The following is an 18,485-nucleotide window of genomic DNA, read 5'->3' as shown; positions in this document are numbered from 1 at the left end:
GTTTCGGTTATACTGAAACTGTCTCCAGTATGGTTAACTTAAAAGACATAAGATTCCACAAAAAAATAAGATGGGTGAAAAAAAAAAACCCAAAAAACCAAACCCCACACTATTACTATAACCATATTAGCATTTACTAATGTCCAGAAAAACTCTCATCTAATGAAAATAAAGAAAACTGGAACGTATTTTTCCCAGTATTAAGCTATCATTACATTTTATATCATTGAAGGCTAGGAATGCTTATATTTATCACAACAGGATTAAGATATACAGGGTCATATCTATATGTATGCGCATTCAAGAACCTCTCTGAGACAGACTGATGTAGGCAACTATTATTTTTATTCTTTTAAAAAAAAAATACCAAAACCACCCCTAAAACCACCAGCAACACACACACCCAAACTCCAGAACTTTATACAGTAAGTTATTTCCTAGGAATTTATAAAGTCCTTTTATTTTGTTACACAGATGAACCATGCAGGGAAACAAGGCACAGTCAAGGTCAAAATAGTGCTATTCGTGCAATGAGCAAAGTGGCAAACATGCGGCAAGCATACCTCTTCCTCCTTGTTTCTGGATTTCCTTCCTCTTGCAGAAATGGGCCTGCCTCCATAGATATCTGCCACATTTTGCAGTGTACCCTGTTTGCCATTTAATGGTATCAAATTCAAGGTGGCTGGGGCAGTAAAATTACCTGCTTTATCCAATAACTGTTCACTTAGAAGAAACCAAATCCATCAATGATCTGCAGTTGTTCTGAAGCTGACTGATAACCCCTTTTCACTTACACGAAACATGACAGTAGTAACTAAAAATCCTGACTAGCCAAAGAGAGGGACTAGAGCTTTAAGAATAGATACCTTCTCCCTGCAATTCCAATCTTCTCCTGCTATGTTAGAAAACCTAAATTCTGATGGGCACGAGTTTTTCTACATCTGGATTATATACAAATCATGGCACAGAGTTGGCATTTCTCCCATTGTTGAACCAAGCCTAAAATAAAACCTTGTCTGTTCTCAGATTAAGGTTTTTCCACAATGATTACTTTTTTAAAAAACATACTACAAGTAGCAATCTCAAAAACCTAATAAAATACTTAAATATACATATTACATCTAACAAGCTGTGTTAAATGCCTAATACATATGCATCCACAGTGTATAGTCTTGGTTAGTGTGACTGTCACCAAAAGGATTTCAACCTTTAAGGAATTCCAACACAAAACAGTACAAGAATCATTTAATTCCAGGTTTCCTGCTTGGATTAAAATCCAAAATATTTAAATTATTTTGTTCATGATACAGCATAAGCCTCTGCTAAACAGGTTAAAAATATCTTGATTTGTTAACTCAACATACAATAAAGACAGCAAGCATACATGTGATAGTTACATAGACCTTCTGCCTTACAAAATACCAGGGCTTTCAGGCTTGAGTGTAGAGAACCATCGGTAAGTAAATACTCCAGTTAAGTTCTTGATAGGGAGGACTGAATCCAAATATTCTGGCTAAATACTCTCTCAGATTGAGCAAAAAATCAGTAACTCGGGGAAACAGCACATTTCTGCACTTCTGTGGTTTAGTGACTGGGGGATCAGAGAACAAATTAAAGGAACCATCCTGTGGATAAGTAGCAGCATGCATTCATAAGGACTCCATGAATTCTGTTTTCATCTTGAGCATTAAGTCATACAAAATGGAAAGGAATATTTGCCATATTCACTTTGTCAGGAAATATTTGTTTTTATTTTTAACTTTTTAATGCATGTTCCTGAGCTTCACAACAGCTAACTGGCACTACTGAGGTCACATCTCATTGTCCTTCATTCTAGCATTCAAGTTAGTTTAGGTATTTTCAAACTGATGGAGATTTATATCACTGCTCTTAAAGAAGAAAGAGACTGGAAGCAAGATTTTGAGAACTGATTTTAATTCTGTAGATTGTTAACTTTTACTCATCTGCCTACATTAAAATTTTCCAAGACCAGGACTCAATGTTTTGCAATGCCACACAGCCACAGTGAAGTAGCAAATTAGGTCAGCAGCTGTCTTAAAGAAGGGATGACTAAAAGTATCATCAACTCAACTACTGAATCAAACTTTAGACTGTCCCTTGAAAATTAAAATTGACAGCAACTATATTTAACAGAAGCTGGGTAAATCAGTGTGAGTCATTTGACTTACAAGGCTTTATATAACAGAGAGCTGCATATTACTTGATGATTCCTACTGATTTCTCCTCTCAGATCATCATGGTCTGGACAATAGTCCTATCCCTATACAAGAACTACTGCCAGCTAGTAAAATTATTTTCCTGCACAAATAGAAGGAAGCTGCTGAGAACTTCTGCTAGCAATGGCAAATGATAGTACATGAATTTGGAACCCTGGCTTCCAATTTTAAGTCTTAAATGTCTGGAAGTTACTTTCACAACTGTTAAGCAACCTCCTTGTTTTATTACGGCAGCCAGCTAAGAATAAAACATTTGGGTTCAGTTGAATACATTAAAGAAACCTCAGAAACATCAACTTGAATACTTTGGTATCTTGCATTAATTGATCTCATACATTTATATCAATGCCAACAAAGTCAAGAACAAAATGTAAGCAGGTACTACTAAGGACTTGTCTAAGAAGAGGCAGCCTTAACAAGAATTGTTCATTTTTTCAAAATTATTTACTGGTCTTGCAGGTTTTAAAAAACAGAGCCATAGTTTTAAAGTGGTAGACTCATGCTTTAAAACATATATACTTATCTAAGGATATTTCACCATCAAAGCAGTGAATCAAAGTATCTAAGAATTACTTACTGTAAGTGAAATAATCCCTGAAACAAAGACCTGGCTATAAATCATGATCTGATATTCAGATATAACTTGGGAGATGTTTCTATAAATCTGCAGTTGGTCTCATCTCATTTCAATGCCAGCATGGTCAGTTTAATTTCTGCAGCTGACAGTGATATTATGACTTCATTGTATATGAACTGCGTAGAGAAGCATTCAAAAAGCAAAACTCTCCACATTATGAAAACACATAGTTCAACCACACAAAGTCCTAGTGCAAATGAGTAATTTCGAAGATTTCTTTACTGCAAAACAAACTTCCTAAAGGAATACTGAATTTAGAACTGCAAACATAAAGAACAAAGAACATTTTGTGACAGTGTCCACTAGTTAATCTTTAAAGAGTAAAGGTTTTAGAAACATCAACCTTAACAAAGATGGATGTCCTTACAATAGCTTCTCATTAAGCAGAATGTGTTTTTGTAAAACACACTACTTTATCTGATCATTAGCTGTACCAGTTTAATCAAACATCATTTTAGGTTCAAGCTACTGAATAATAGATAAAATTTAATTTTAACCAAAACTTTAAAGCTATGAACAGAAAAAAATGTAAATGAATATTCTAAAATTCACAATATCGTTAGACACATGCAAAAAAAGATATTCTCCTTTGTTAATAAATTTAAAGTTATGAGAAATGTACTGCACAATTCTGTTATATTTTAATAAAATCAATAACAAAATGTGAAACACCTACCTCCCATTCTCTTTTTTTTTTTCTTTAAATATTTAGCTAGCATTTCATGGTTATGATGCTACTTCAAAGATTTATAAAGCATGCCAAGACAGTAATATACATAGGAAGACCAGATTCCATACCATGTGTCCTTCAGCTCGAGCTTTGTTTTCCATGGCTTCCCTCTTTCGTTGCCAAAATTCTTCAACTTGCTTTGCTCTATCTGCAGCTATCCATCCTTTTTGCCTGAGTAATTGCAACACATAGCAAGATGAAAGTCTGAAATATGACACTCAACCCCCCCCCCCATTTATTCTAACTAGGACACACACACAAAAAAGTAACTTTCTATGAGTAAGGCATCTTCAAAAAATGCCTTTCATCAGCCAAAATACAAGTCAGACTTCCACAAAACGGAGGAAAATAGACTGAACTAAGTTAAAAGAACAATTTAAAAAACAAAACACCACGTTGTCCTTCCAGATCCTGGTCATCAAAACAAAAATTAATGTCAAAACACAATCTTAGTGCGATTATTTCTGAAAATGTCTCAGCTTGTTTCATTATTGTTATCGTTTGTGAAAAAGAAGACTCCTTCAAGGTTTCCCTTCCGAGATGAGCAAGAACTCCTCACATGAGCCAGTCAGTAAGGTCGATACTGCAGCAGTCTTTCAAGACTGACTTACATTTGGAGTAAGAGCTTCTACCACTTAGATAATTAGTATGGTGCTAGTATCCTCAGAGTGCCCTGGGAACTCCTTTTGGGGGATCTTGGGGGATTTTTGTTTGTTTTTGAAGGGACTGTGAAGGAATTTTCCTACCTTAGAATTAGCCAGAACAAGATGTTTTTTTCACATGTTCCACCCCAGGTCAGGTACCTGCTTGGGTAGACAAGGTGGCTATGTTCAAGTTATAGTAACTGAGCATCTGGCAAGTCTCCTAGTACATACATACAATTATTTTGTAGAGGAACCAGTTTCTGACAAATTGGTTAGAGGTGGACTCAGAGGAAATTTTCCTATTAAAAAAAAAACCAACCCAAACCACTGAGAAATGGTGTAAGATATTCTAACAAATGGTAGAATGATAAGGCAATCCCCTTTTCCAAGTTTCCCCTAGACTCATTTGACTGAGGAATACTGAGGGTCCAGCAAGAGGCAGGAAGAAACTGGAATAAGCTGATAGCAATAACCCATCAGGCTGAGACAATTGAAGAAAAAAATCATTTTGCAATACAGGAGCTACTGCTAGTAATTCATAAATGAATTAGCACGCTAATTAAACATCCTTGCATCTTGTTTTTTTCTCTCCCCTCCCCCCCAAGCAACAAGGAAATGAAATATTTCCATATGCTACAATTCATTAAGAGAAAGATGGAGACAAAACTACTTTGACACAATAAAACAAACGCTGTAGCTGCTCTGAAAAGGCAAGATGATCCATGTAGGTGTTACTAGTAAAGAAACAAACACTTGATAATCTTTGTATATACATATTTGACTCACTACAAGATTTTTACTGTAACTGTTCATTACATATGAACTCAATTGGTGGATAGTGAAATCTGTCCAAACCTGTGTCATACAGCTGAGGTTTAGCTTACAGTGTTGGAGGAGAGGTACTTCCCAAGCAAAAAAAAACAAAACCAAAAAACCCACCACACCACCAAACCAAAAGACCCCCCCCCAAAACCTATTTGTCTCAAACCAAATTCACAGGAAAAACTTGGTCAACTAAATTTTATGAAAATGGTTTTCCCTACTCTAAAGCTGAGTGACTCATTTTGCTAAAACATTTCAATTAGATTTCTTCTGGGCTGCATTTCTGTCCAAGAGACAATTTTTGAAGATTGTTGATGTTGAATATACTTAGCTTTACATTAGTTGTGGTAGTGTAATCAGAAAGATTGCAACTGGAAGATTTCTCAACTTCTTTAATATACGCTCTAAATTACTTATCTTTAAGAAAGTTGCAATTATTTAAATTCTTTCTTTGAGCTAAACATCCTGAACACTTATCTTTATATTTCACCTCCAGCAGAAAGAATAAAGTGCAGGGAGAAATACTGCTAGGCTAACTATGATAATAAAATTGCTTCTAGATAATAAAGTATAAATACTTACCATATTTTAAATGCTAAGAAACAGCACCTCAATTTAAGGCTAAAGGTAATCCAGTTTATAAATAGAAAAAAAAGTCTCTACCTATTTTGAAACTTCTGCACAGTATTTTCATTGAGTGCTTCCAAGTTCATGTATTTGAGAAATACTGAATCAGTTTCTTTTCATGATCTCCACATTATTCATAACTTGCAGCCTTCTACTGCAAATAGTTTCTCTCAATTTTAACACATTTAAAGCAGTTTACCCAGGTGTAGCCAAGTATCATTAATATTGTCAAATGTGCAAGGCAAACAGTGTTTCCTAACCTAGGCAAGATTTGGGGATTGCAGCACTTTGTGCAAAGCATTGAGAATAAATAGAGGAGGATGGAAATATGCATCTACATCAGCTGGGAGAATACACCTTCCAGTACTGGGTTGTACCAGGAGGAATTTTAATTAGCTCACAACAGCCCACATTACTATAAAGAAAATAAAATATACCTTGTAGCTTGCAAAATTGTAACATCAGTGTTAAACGTGTTAAGTTATTGCTGCAAATTTTAAAATAGAAAAAAATCTACAAAGGCAAAATATATTATATTAAAACATAAAACTGAATAAAATTAGTTTAGAAGAACAAAAGTTTTCTTTGGCCACTTCCTTTTCCTCACATTAACTCCACTTATTTATTCCTCTATGGGATACATCATTGGATCTGCAGAAGTTTAAATAATGCATGAGAAAATTTGTCCCTCTAGGAAAATTAGTGATGCTCATGTATTAAACTTCTAGAAAAAAATATATTTTCCCATTTACTGCTCACAAGTGTGGACACAGCTCTTTGGGCAATATTAACAGATCTGAAGGAGAGCAAAGTAGTTTTGAAGAAGCTACTTGAAAGAGTGAAATAATTTTTAAAAAATAAATACTTGTTTACAATCCTTTTATATATAAAATACTCAGTTTATAGTGATTGCAAAGAATAAGCATCACCAAATTAGAAGTTGCACACCATTATAACACCTGGCATGTGCATCTTAACGAAGAAAGCTCCTAGAAGTTTTCCACTGATCAATAAACAGGGGATAACAATTCTGGGAGCATTCTAGACACTCTCCTATGCTAGAGAGTCAAACACTTAGATGTAGAGAGGGCAGTCAAAATGAGATGACAGGAGAAGGAAGCATCTTGGCAGGTAACACAAAGAGCAGAACTATGAAAAAAGCAAAGGAGGAGGCTTATAATGTTATCTGCAACCGCATTAAGCCAAGAATTTTGGCTGAAATCTAGTTTCGTTACAGTTCTTAGTAATCCATTTTTTCCACTATTGGGAAAGCCAAGGTTTCCATTGGTTCTCAAAGAATTGTGGTCTGCAAGGGACTAATACACAAAACAGACAGCACAGTACCAATGGATAAAAGCGATTTTGAGCCATGTCCAACTACTAAATGAAACAAGACACAGAACAAGAATCTAACATGTAGGGACAGATTTATGGATTATCATAGTCCAACCTGTTTGCACTGGCTTGTTTAGACACCTCCTTCAATCTTTTCATTTTTTTCCTAACTGCACCAGCATCAGGTAAATGGTGATGACCTGCAGACCCCTTAGGAACTCCTGGACGTATTCCAGGTGAAATTCCTCTGTAGATAAATATGTACAGTAACTTTCATTACTTTCATCTAAAGCAGACCACATGCAACTTCTAACGGAAGGTAGCCATACCTTTCAACAACTTCTCGGCCTTGTACTTTCGCCCTCAATTTGGCTTCCCTCTCTTCAGCTACTCTAATGTTTTCCTTTTGCTGTTGCATCTGGTCAAAAATAGCATGATAGTGTTCATATTGTCCTCTGGAAGACACAGGAAAAGGACCAACACCACCTCCACCGCCATAATATGGTGCCTGGAAATCAAAAGGGGTAGGGTGGAAATCTCAAACACTGGTTTTAACAAGCCCTTCCAATTTTCACCTCTTCAGCAGAATAAAAGCATTAATATGTTCTGCAACAATTCTGAATTGGTCCTAGTTTTATTCCTGGCATGCCCCTATTTTAATGAACTACAAGATAGATAAACTAAAAACTTATTTTTGTTAGCACTCCAAAATAACACAGCATTTTACCTCCCTCTGATAATAGTCTAGTTATACAAGCGAAATCTGTCACACATTTTGGAAGTTATTGAAGTTACTGAAATCCACTGATGTGTAATTGGAGAGAGATGTTCTTAAATGGCAAAAATCAAAGCTTTAGCACAAAAGCTAAAAGCGATACAATACTAACTGAAGTACTAATGGGTGATTTGTAGCCAAACACTCACTTTTTCATGAGGCTGGAAACAGTTAAGCACGCTTCTAAGGTTGCTGAATGGTGTTAAGTGTAGATTCATCTGAGAATCCCCATTGTTACCAACCTAGAATTTGGTTTCATCACCAGATTTGAGATGCTTCCCTACTAAAACTCAGATCAGGGGAACATCAACCACAAGCTCTGCTTTATGCAAATTATCTCTGTCATTCTCAAAGAATTAGAATTCCTACAGAACCTTCATGTGAAAATAATAATAAAAAAAAATGTTGCAAGCAGCTGTGTACAGTAGTAGCCAAGGATGGATGCAGAAAATGTGAAACTGGCAAAACAAAGTTAAGGTTGTCAGCACATGCATAAAAATGTTCCCTTTACACCTGGGGGAAGCAGTCAAATAGCCCATCGTAGTGAATCTATGGAATTTGTTTTAACAATAGTGTCAATGTTCCTTCCAGAGTGGTCTTAAGTATTTTAAATAAATTCAAATAGGTGAGTGCAGATGTGACAGCTTTAAGATTGTCTACTTAGAAGTTCTTGAACAGATTATATTTGACAATGGAATTTAGCTCACATTCTGAGTTTCAGTTGCTCAACACCCATCAATACCTCCCCATAATCCATATGATAGAATACTAACTGAAAAATTTATCCAGGCATTCAAATAACTATGCAGGTATGCTGTTCGTCTGAATAAAGACAACTTATTACACAAGACTATAGTTTCTACAAATAGAAGGAAAAGTCTTGCTTTAGACACTATTCAAGGTTTCACCTATCATTATGAGAGCTCAGTTTTCAAAAGGATTATCTAAAGAAACAGTATGATCAATCTCTAGGCAAATAGTATGAAACAGGTGCTCATCAACAGTCTGCAGAACAGTTATAGCCCCTGCTAGAACCACAAACCCAAAGCCAAATCCTTGCCACCTCTTTCCCTACTTTCCGTCAGAAACAGGTGCCAGCAACCAACCCAAAAAGACAACAGGAGGAGAAAATTATGCAGTGCATGACCCTGCTATGCCTTCATAAGAGGCTATATTGCTTGCATTATTGGAAAGCTTGAACAGTGCTATTCGATAGCATCGTCAGGGAGTTGCTAGATACACTGTTTTCATGTTGGAGAAAGGAAAAGGATAATTAAGTCAAAAATACTATAATAGTATATGGAAACCTGGAGTGATGATAACCTAGCAGCCTGCAGTAAGATTTATACTAAACTATCCAATTTGGAGAATTTTAGAGAATTTCAATAAATTTGAAATGCCATGACATTTTACACCAGTGACACTTAGTGAAAACATACAAAGCCACTGAACCTCAGTTTCCCTAGATGACTGAGAATACTGATAATGATGCAGCTGTAGCTACAACAGAACACTTTATACATTTGCAGCGTCTAAGGACCTTGCAATAAAACTCCTAAAGTTAATCAGAAACATGATTGTTTTCAGGAACATATGTAGCTCTCATCCAAACGTGATGATGCTGAGATAATTGTGTTGTATGGAAGCTTGTATTGGTGCCTGCTAGTTTCATCTTGAGAGAGAGAGAAGGATAGCATAGGAACCAAAGGATGTTTTTTGATTTTTTTTCCATTAAATCAGCACCTGGTAGTTTTTAAAGTCTGGTATGCTTAAGTTTGCCTTTATATCTAAGCTTTACTTATATGATGTGGTGCACATCCAAAGATGATGTCTATTTTGAAATAATATATTTAATAAGCAGCTACTGAAACCTGGTCAAGTGCTAGTGTATTCCTCATATTCTTGTAGAAGTAACAGAAAATAAAACCTCTATTCATTTTGACTCTACTGCTCAGTCAGAGCTTGTTTACAAAACCCCTACTAAACATGTTTAGGCTAAGTATTTTTGTAAGACTCACTACCACCACAACAAATAGCTGTGTTTCAATCCATTTTTGATTGACAGATAGATTTACACCACAGCAATACTTAAATTCCTGCACTGGCTCTGTCTGATGAAAGTACCCAGACCTTTATATTCAAGTAACTTCATGAGACTACTTCCCAGAACAGTTATGTTTCCATGAAACCGTGACACACACAAACAGGCAAAAAGAAACTGTCATAGGAATCAGATTAAATTATGTAATTAAGTTATGTAATAAGTGAATGGCTAAAGAGTTTACTGCTTTCAGAAAAAAATAATTAGATTTACTTAGGATTTTTCACCCCCTCCTGAACAACTTAGCAGTATATATAAACATTTATTTTGCTAAATAACAAAGAATGCTTAGAAGCACATGTTTAATACTGGGGAAGAGGTCCATTATCATAATATGAGAACCTGGAAAAAAATTTCAACAAAAGAATTCAAGAACAAACTTGAATGTGAAAGAAGCTGTTCATGCATAGATTCAGCACAGGAAAAAGTAGCAAAAGCAGGAGTGGAAAAAAAAGTGGTGCATGAAAACCATTACTGGCAGAAAGAGAAGAGATTCAGAAATTTAGTAAGTATTAAAAATGAAAATTGCACATGATCTGCAAAAAGCCAGGGAAGAGAGTCTGTTATACAGTTTCTCTTAAATTATCCATAGATTAATAATGGGCAGCCCCAAGAGTTGACCTGCAAGAACAGATCTTTCTGAAAAGAGAAGACCATGCCAGATAACCAAAGGTGGGGGGAACAGACTACACCACATTTCTGCATCTGCTGCCAACCTTAACATCACCACTTCCACCTGAACCAAGCACATTCCTCCATCCTTGTTCCCTGGCTCTGTTTATTCGTTCCATCTGAAGGAGAAAACAATACAGGAAAACATAATTCAAGGAATCACTAAGTAAAAATTGAACTTCACTATTAACACATTTGAAACATATTTTACCCTTTCTTTTTCCAATCTTCTCATTTCATCTGCCTTCAGTAAACTGATCTGCAATGTGTAAAGATTAAACATGTTTAGTAACTGGGAAACTGAACTACTCCATATTCTTACGCAATATATAACACACCACACCACAAGATATTTCATTAAAATTACTATGGGCAGAAAAAGAAAGTCTCAGGAATCTTGACTACCTGATCTCTCTGGCGTTTTTCTTTTTCAGGCAACTCTAACCTTTTCTTTTTTGAAGGTTCCTGAAAAATAAGCATATAATTTGGTATTTATTAGTGAGCCTTTATTCTGTCAAGTATCTGTCAAGATAGATTAGTGCTCCAATTGCTGGTGTATGTCCACGAAGATTAAAAAAAATTTTTTTAAAAAAGTCATTGTTACATAGTGTTTGGGAAAAAAAAAGATAAGGAGGAAAAGTTTGAAGGTTTTATTTTGTCATTCTTGCTCTGGACTTAGCTTTTGCTTAGTTTGAAAACTAACAGATGATTTCATGATACCTCAAACGTTTTCCTCCTTTCTTCTCCTGGATTCATTTTCTTCATTGGAGTTGGAAAGGCCTGGATAAAAGGTGAAACTTCAAATTAGATAGCACGATGCCAGAATGAGAAAAATATTCTCATTGGAAAAAAAAAAAAAAATATATATCTTAAGCCCACAACTTAGTATGTGCAAAATGGGGTTTAAAATAATTAATTACTCAGGAGGTTTTAAACGAAAAGCATTGCTAAGATCTAGGGTAAATGCTACTGTACTTGTCCATCCTCTACTAAAAGCTCTGTCTTGAAAGCTGAAGGCAGTAATTTTTAAATCTGTTTTGTCTTAATTCTTCTTGTCTGGCAATATCATTCTGCATTACAGTATTTTCCTATTATAAGTCTTTGAGGGTCTCTAGATATTAAGATCCTCTTATTTGGAGAACAGCTTTATTAGGTTAACCTCAAGCTCTTTCGCTTGGGTAACTAACCAAGGTTCTTGTTACCTACGGAAAAGGAGAACGCAGCCGCTATTGAATACCTGGTAAAGCAGCAGCTATATGTAATAAACCATGCTGCCTACTCTAATCTTCTCAAAAAAGTGATAGTTACTTTTAAAGCATTTTTTTTCTGACCGTTATAGAACACAGAGCGCTTCATATCATCTTCTTTTGATGACCTAAAATCCTACCAAATGAGTACTTTAAAAATCAAGTATTTCAGAAGATGGAAGCCTTTAGAGACTTAAGTCAATATAGTACAACTACAGTGAGTTAACGTAATATCACTAAACAAAGGAGATGATTGTTACGTGCTCCTCTGAAAAGCCAGTTGAGAGGTGCAAGTGCAGACTACCCTGGAACAACAGCAAAGGGAAGAAAATTTGTTACACTGTAGCCATTGTTTCCATCCTACATCTTATCCCTCCTCACTAGGTACAATCCACACAAAGAATATGTCTTAAAATTGCAGCATTACTGACTCCTTACATGCAGCAAGAGGATATTTCCTCAGTTTCTACCCTGCCACTTTGAGTCTCTATGCAAGTTGGATCCATGTTGGCTGGTGAAACTGATTATAAAGAGCCGAAGACTAGCAGACGGTTGCACAACCAAGCCTTAAAAACATATAAACCTCATGGTCTCATAAGGACACACAAGAAGCTTGTGTGTTCCCTTCTTCTTGCTCTCTTTTTCAAACTGTGTATCACAAGCCAACAAGGCTTGTGTGATCAATAAACTTTTCCCTAAACCTCCGATTAACTTTTGAACCTCAAGGATAATTTATATCTCAAGGATAATTTTCTATCCACCTATCAGATTTGACAGATGGATAGAGATCTCAGTATTATGTTCCCCAAAGTGCAATGGGAAGAAGGAAAGAAAAAAACCCAAACCCCGCAAAAACCCCACAACAACAAAAATGTTACTTATTCAGAAGAAAATTTGAATTAGTTCTCTTTCTGAAGCAGGAGCTTCTGGTTGCTTGTTGTTTGGCACATGCATACAGTTCAAAACTAGCTGTATCATAAACATTTCCTGGCCATGCAGTAATTAAAGGAATAAAGAGAGAGAAAAAGAGTTTTATGTAATAAAGAGTACAGAGAAGATGACTGGAAGAAAGATCAAAAGTACTGTATGAAGATGTACAGAAGCCTATTTCTCATTAGCTCATGGAATTAAGTCTGGGACTCCTCTTCCAATTACACAATTCCTCTGGCTGACAACACTTTAGAAAATGACTAAAAAGTTCTCTATGTTTTGAAAATTTGCCATTATTTTTTAACAAAGAAGAAAGATGCAAAGATTCATATCCAGTGTCAATGATCTTGGTATACCTGACAGACTTCCAATATTTCTAAGAGTGGTCAACACCAACAAAGAAACTGAAAACATGCAAAGCACATGTAATTCAGCAGTGGAATTAAAAACCAAACCTAAGGTAGCAGTCTCCAAAAACCAACTAAACAAACAAACAAATCAATAATGAAGCAAGCCAAGCATTTAAACTACTACTACTTTCTCTGCAGATGCATGTGTCCACATAAAAGACACTTTGAAAAGGAACACATAGTATTTTCACAACATTTAAATATGGTAGGAGCAAAACAGTTTAAGTAACTCAGCTTCTTACCTGTCTAGATTTAGCCAATGGCTTCTTCTCATTAGGCTTTTTAGGTGCATCACAAGACTTCCTGATCACTAAAGGCACTCCATATTTTGCAGCAGGTTTGGTAATTTTCTGAGCTGGTGCAACTGAAGTCAGTATTTGATCTTGAGCTGGTCTTTTAGCTAAAAAGAGAAAAAACCTGTTTTACAGCTATCCAGGCTGGCCAGTGTACCTTATTTCCCTTTTCCAAGGTCTTGGAACAGCAAAGCTGGAGGAAAATGGGTGAACTGCTAACATTGCATTCACATGAGCTGATGCATAAGTGCAATATATCCAGTTGTCCAAAACAGCTCGTCTAAATTTCATGCTTAATAAGAAACAGCAGAACACAATCCCTGAGCTTTTCACTCTCGACACTTCAAACTGGTGAACTGAAGTTTATTTCAGCTGCTATGCTTTATCATCCAGTTGTCATGGACACAGGGAAAAGTTTTCCTAACGGAATGGAGAGACAGGCCTCCCCCCACTGACACTGGACTGCAACCTGCAACACTAATGTCAGCAGAAGATGAGCTCTGGAAGAGCTTCAATGGCCTTCAGGGATACTGTTTTCCCTGTAGAGTTCCTAAAAATATGCCAATATTGTGGATTTGATTCGGTGCTAGCAGGGCTCTCTTACTACAGAATAGCAGGACAACAGTGAAACACTTACATAACACTATCAGAAGACACCAAAGCACCTGCCACAGCTTCAAGTAATTGCAAGGAAATAAAATAAAGGGGAACAAAATCTAGGAAAAAAAGGGTAAAATAATGCAGGAAAATGAAGTAAGGTAAGATCACCTTGACAAAGTGAACCACGATCTAATTTGCTACCAGTAGTAGAAATTCTACTGCTTTGGGCTGAAGTCAGGGCTTAATCCTGGAATCTCTAACAAAACCTCCCACATTTTTACAAGAAATGGTATTTCTCATTACCCATTTGTCATTAGTAAGGGGGGCGGAAATCGTACAATAACAGCATATAAATTATTTCCAGTATTTGCACTCTTCATTGCCTCCTTAAATTTTGGAAGCATAGCATACTGCAAGAGGAAAAAGTACACCTAAAATATTACAGGACCATAGTTTTTACTTGCATCGTTTGTACCCTACATACATCCAGCTCCCTGGGGAAGAGGGGAAAATTGCTTCCCTCTCTCCTTTCCTGAAACTTGTAGAATCAGGTACAAGAACACACCAAAACCAACAAAAGAACAAAGCTGCATAGACTATCTTGCCACAGCTGAAAGCAAAAGGACTTCACACACTTACCTGCTGCAGCATGTGGTCCAAACTTCTGGAAGATTTTGTGATTGAATTCTTCTGCAATAAGCTGAACAAAATGTTGAACAGTTAGCCAACAGTATTTATGTCTGGAGCTAGAAAGAACTCCTTTTCCAAGAAGTGTGCCACTCCCAGTAAGCCTCTAACTAATAGTATTTACTGTAACTTAAATTTAAATGAATACTCAACTTTATGTATTCAATTTAGTATCACTAACATTAATATGAAGCTGGATTCAGTATTTTCAAATATTTTTGGCATAACTACTCAAATACTTGTGAAAAAGCGATTTAGTCTGACTTCTGGGTGGGACATGACTCCATTTTTTAACTAGCTAAGAATCTAGAAGAAAGTTAATGTGAGCATCAACATAGTTTTATGCACAGTTCATTTTAGATTTCTGTATAGTTGCCAAATTTCACTTCAAATTCTCAGACAGCTTGTGTCAAAAAAATAGTCCTTTAGAAATGTTTGAAGTTTTTAGTTTCTCTATCTTTTTCAAGAAGGGAAGATGACTACTTATGTGCATATCTAGGAACATATACGGTGTGCTGTCAGGGATATCAAATTAGCATAACAAAATGTGGAAAACAGCCTTACTGGAGTAAAAAAACCTGAAGTCTAGACAAAGAACATTCAAATGTGAATAGGCCATCATCTCATATCACATTGAATACTGTATGTAGTTCTGAACCCAACACCTCAAAACCCATGTACTAGAAATGAAAAAGGTTCAAAGAAGAGCAGCAAGGATAATTAAAAGTCTTGAAAAGCTTCAGTACAAAGAACAAATAAGCTTGCTCTTCAGTCTGTATCTTCAGATGACTGAGATGTAATGTGACAGGTCTAGAATACCACATGATTTTGCAGAGAAAGCAGAGAAACACACAAGGGCAGCAAATGATAATACCAATATAAGAAGTGGGGTACAACTGAATACAAGGAGGAAGGTATAGAAGAAACAAAGCTGATGCTTTCTGCAACAAGTAGCAGACCTGTGAAATTTCTTACTGATCATAAAAACTTACACAGGTTCAAGGAGAAATCAGATAAGTTCACGGACAAGAAATCTATTGAGAATGACTAAATACCAAAGAAGATGCTTCCTGAGCTGATGCAATTTAGACAACAAAAGATGATGGCTGGGAGAGTATTATAGGGTAATGTCACATAGGCTTGCCTTGTTCTTACACACCTCACCAGGCACTGTTTATGGCCAGTGTTCAGTGCCCACAGGACATGGAGTGAGACTGACTTTTAGCTGACCCAGCACCATGTTCTCATTTTCTAACATCCTGCTCTGAAACTTCTCGCTGAATCTGAGCACCGCAACTGGTGCTACCAATACAGAATATTCAAAGGACGGGAACTGCAACGGTATTTTTTACAACAGTAGAGCTACTTGCAGACAGATAATGGCCAAACTACAGACCATCTTTCTAGAGAGGGAGCATGCCAAGAATGTGTTACTTGACGTTCTGACAACAACTGACAGCAATGTTAACTGAATAGTTGCTAAACTACAAGGTTTTAAGGAATAGTCTTTATAGAATCTTGAACTATCCAGATTATTTTGATTTGCTTAGAGGCTACCAGTCTGTTACAATGGATGCTGAGCAGTTAAAACTGAAAAAAAACAAAAGCCAAAGTGCAGAACTTAGGGTCTGCACACGATGGCAGAGAAACTTTTTTTAACCTGTACAGTCTGTCATCAAAAGATTCTTTAGCAAGAAGTCACATATGAGAATCGTGTCCTACTAATGGTATTTCAGTGATCTTGAACCTTTATTTGGGTGGTAAGCTGTAACAGCTGAAGTGTGGTGTTTCCATGATAACACAGCTACTGACAGAAAAGAAACATGACTCTACAGTACCTTTCAAAAAGCCTTTTTTTTTTTTTTTTCAAATGGATGCTAATTTAGATCCACTCTTTACTGTATCTTAGTAACTATGAAAATTAAGAAAGAATTCATCTAAAACTGGAAGACTGTTTTCCTGTCATTGAAGAGCAGGATTTCAGCAATAGCTGCAATATGTTGAAGATGACAACTATGGAAGATCTCTTAAGCTTAGACTAAGGAAAGCAGAAGACAACAGGGGGCTTCTCACCAAAGGGGGTGAGACAAAGGGGCTTCTCACCAAGCCCCTTTCCATCATTTACCAGCAGTCCTGGCTAACTGGGGAGGTCCCTGCTGACTGGAGATTAGCTAATGTGACGCTCATCTTCAAGAAGGGCCGGAAGGAGGACCCAGGGAACTACAGGCCTGTCAGCCTGACCTCGGTACTGGGGAAGCTGATGGAACAGATCATCCTGAGTGCCATCACACGGCATGTAGAGAATAACCAAGGGATCAAACCCAGCCAGCATGGGTTCAGGAAAGGCAGGTCCTGCTTGACCAACCTGATCTCCTTCTACGACAAGATGACCCGCCTAGTAGATAAGGGGAAGGCTGTGGATGTTGTCTATCTAGACTTCAGTAAAGCCTTTGACACAGTTTCCCACAGCATTCTCCTGGAGAAACTGGCTGCTCATGGCTTGGATGGGTGTACTCTTCACTGGATAAAGAACTGGCTGGATGGCTGGGCCCAAAGAGTGGTGGTGAATGGAGTTTACTCCAGTTGGTGGCCAGTCACAAGCGGTGTTCCCCAGGGCTCTGTGCTGGGGCCAGTTCTGTTTAATATCTTTAGCAATGATCTGGACGAAGGGATCAAGTGCACTCTCAGCAAGTTTGCAGATGACACCAAGTTGTGTGGGAGTGTTGATCTGCTTGAGGGTAGGAAGGCTCTGCAGAGGGACCTGGACAGGCTGGATCGATGGGCCGAGGTCAATTGTATGAGGTTTAACAAGGCCAAGTGCAAGGTCCTGCACTTGGGCCACAACAACCCCATGCAACGCTACAGGCTCGGGGAAGAGTGGCTGGAAAGCTGCCTGGCAGAAAAGGACCAGGGGGTGTTGGTTGACAGCTGCCTGAATATGAGCCAGCAGTGTGCCCAGGTGGCCAAGAAAGCCAATGGCATCCTGGCTTGTATCAAAAATAGCGTGGCCAGCAGGACTAGGGAAGTGATCGTGCCCCTGTACTCGGCACTGGTGAGGCCGTACCTCGAATACTGTGTTCAGTTTTGGGCCCCCCACTACAAGAGAGACATTGAGGTGCTGGAGCGTGTCCAGAGAAGGGCAACGAAGCTGGTGAAGGGTCTAGAGCAGAAGTCTGATGAGGAGTGGCTGAGGGAACTGGGGTTGTTTAGCCTGGAGAACCGGAGGCTGAGGGGAGACCTTATCACTCTCTACAACTACCTGAAAGGAGGTTGTGGAGAGGTGGGGGTCGGTCTCTTCTCCCAGGTAACAAGTGATAGGACAAGAGGAAATGGCCTCAAGTTGCACCAGGGGAGGTTTAGACTGGATATTAGGAAATTTTACTTCCCTGAAAGGGTTATCAAGCATTGGAACAGGCTGTCCAGGGAATTGGTTGAGTCGCCATCCCTGGAGGTATTTAAAGGACGTTTGGATGAGGTGCTTAGGGACACGGTATAGCGGTGGTCTTGGTAGTGTTAGGTTTACAGTTGGACTCGTTAGGACTCGTTACAGTTGGACTCGTTTATAGTTGGACTCGTTTACAGTTGGACTCGTTTACAGTTGGACTGTTAGGTTTACAGTTGGATCTTAAAGGTCTTTTCCAACCTATATGATTCTGTGATTCTGTAGCAGCATTAGCCATGGATGAAACTGAAAGCAAATAGGCATTACAGCTGTGTCACAGAATGACCACCTCCAGC

The 18,485-nt window shown here is 37.6% G+C and overlaps 1 protein-coding gene across 4 annotated transcripts in view; it reads right to left on the bottom strand.

Moving 5' to 3' along the window:
• The window catches only part of NEK1 (NIMA related kinase 1), a 50,187-nt gene that overhangs the window by 19,631 nt on the left and 12,071 nt on the right, over positions 1-18,485 (bottom strand). For 3 of the 4 annotated variants that reach the window (XR_012775523.1, XM_075500324.1, XM_075500322.1), the window contains exons 10-19: positions 14,700-14,760; positions 13,410-13,567; positions 11,301-11,360; positions 10,986-11,045; positions 10,792-10,839; positions 10,625-10,699; positions 7,362-7,540; positions 7,148-7,279; positions 3,673-3,775; positions 564-647 (exon numbers count right to left, since the gene is read on the bottom strand). Coding sequence is in view for 3 of the 4 variants with exons in the window: in XM_075500324.1 (XP_075356439.1) it covers positions 564-647; positions 3,673-3,775; positions 7,148-7,279; positions 7,362-7,540; positions 10,625-10,699; positions 10,792-10,839; positions 10,986-11,045; positions 11,301-11,360; positions 13,410-13,567; positions 14,700-14,760 (960 nt within the window). In the remaining variant the exon portion in view is untranslated. Of the gene's footprint in view, positions 1-505; positions 1,626-3,672; positions 3,776-7,147; positions 7,280-7,361; positions 7,541-10,624; positions 10,700-10,791; positions 10,840-10,985; positions 11,046-11,300; positions 11,361-13,409; positions 13,568-14,699; positions 14,761-18,485 lie in introns of those variants that run through there. The other variant, XM_075500323.1, reaches the window with a different exon arrangement.

The sequence above is a fragment of the Mycteria americana genome, chromosome 4, assembly GCF_035582795.1.
Source record: "Mycteria americana isolate JAX WOST 10 ecotype Jacksonville Zoo and Gardens chromosome 4, USCA_MyAme_1.0, whole genome shotgun sequence".
NCBI lineage: Eukaryota > Metazoa > Chordata > Aves > Ciconiiformes > Ciconiidae > Mycteria > Mycteria americana.
The sequence above is the reverse complement of the archived record's forward strand: the minus strand, read 5'-3'. Positions and strand labels throughout refer to the sequence as shown.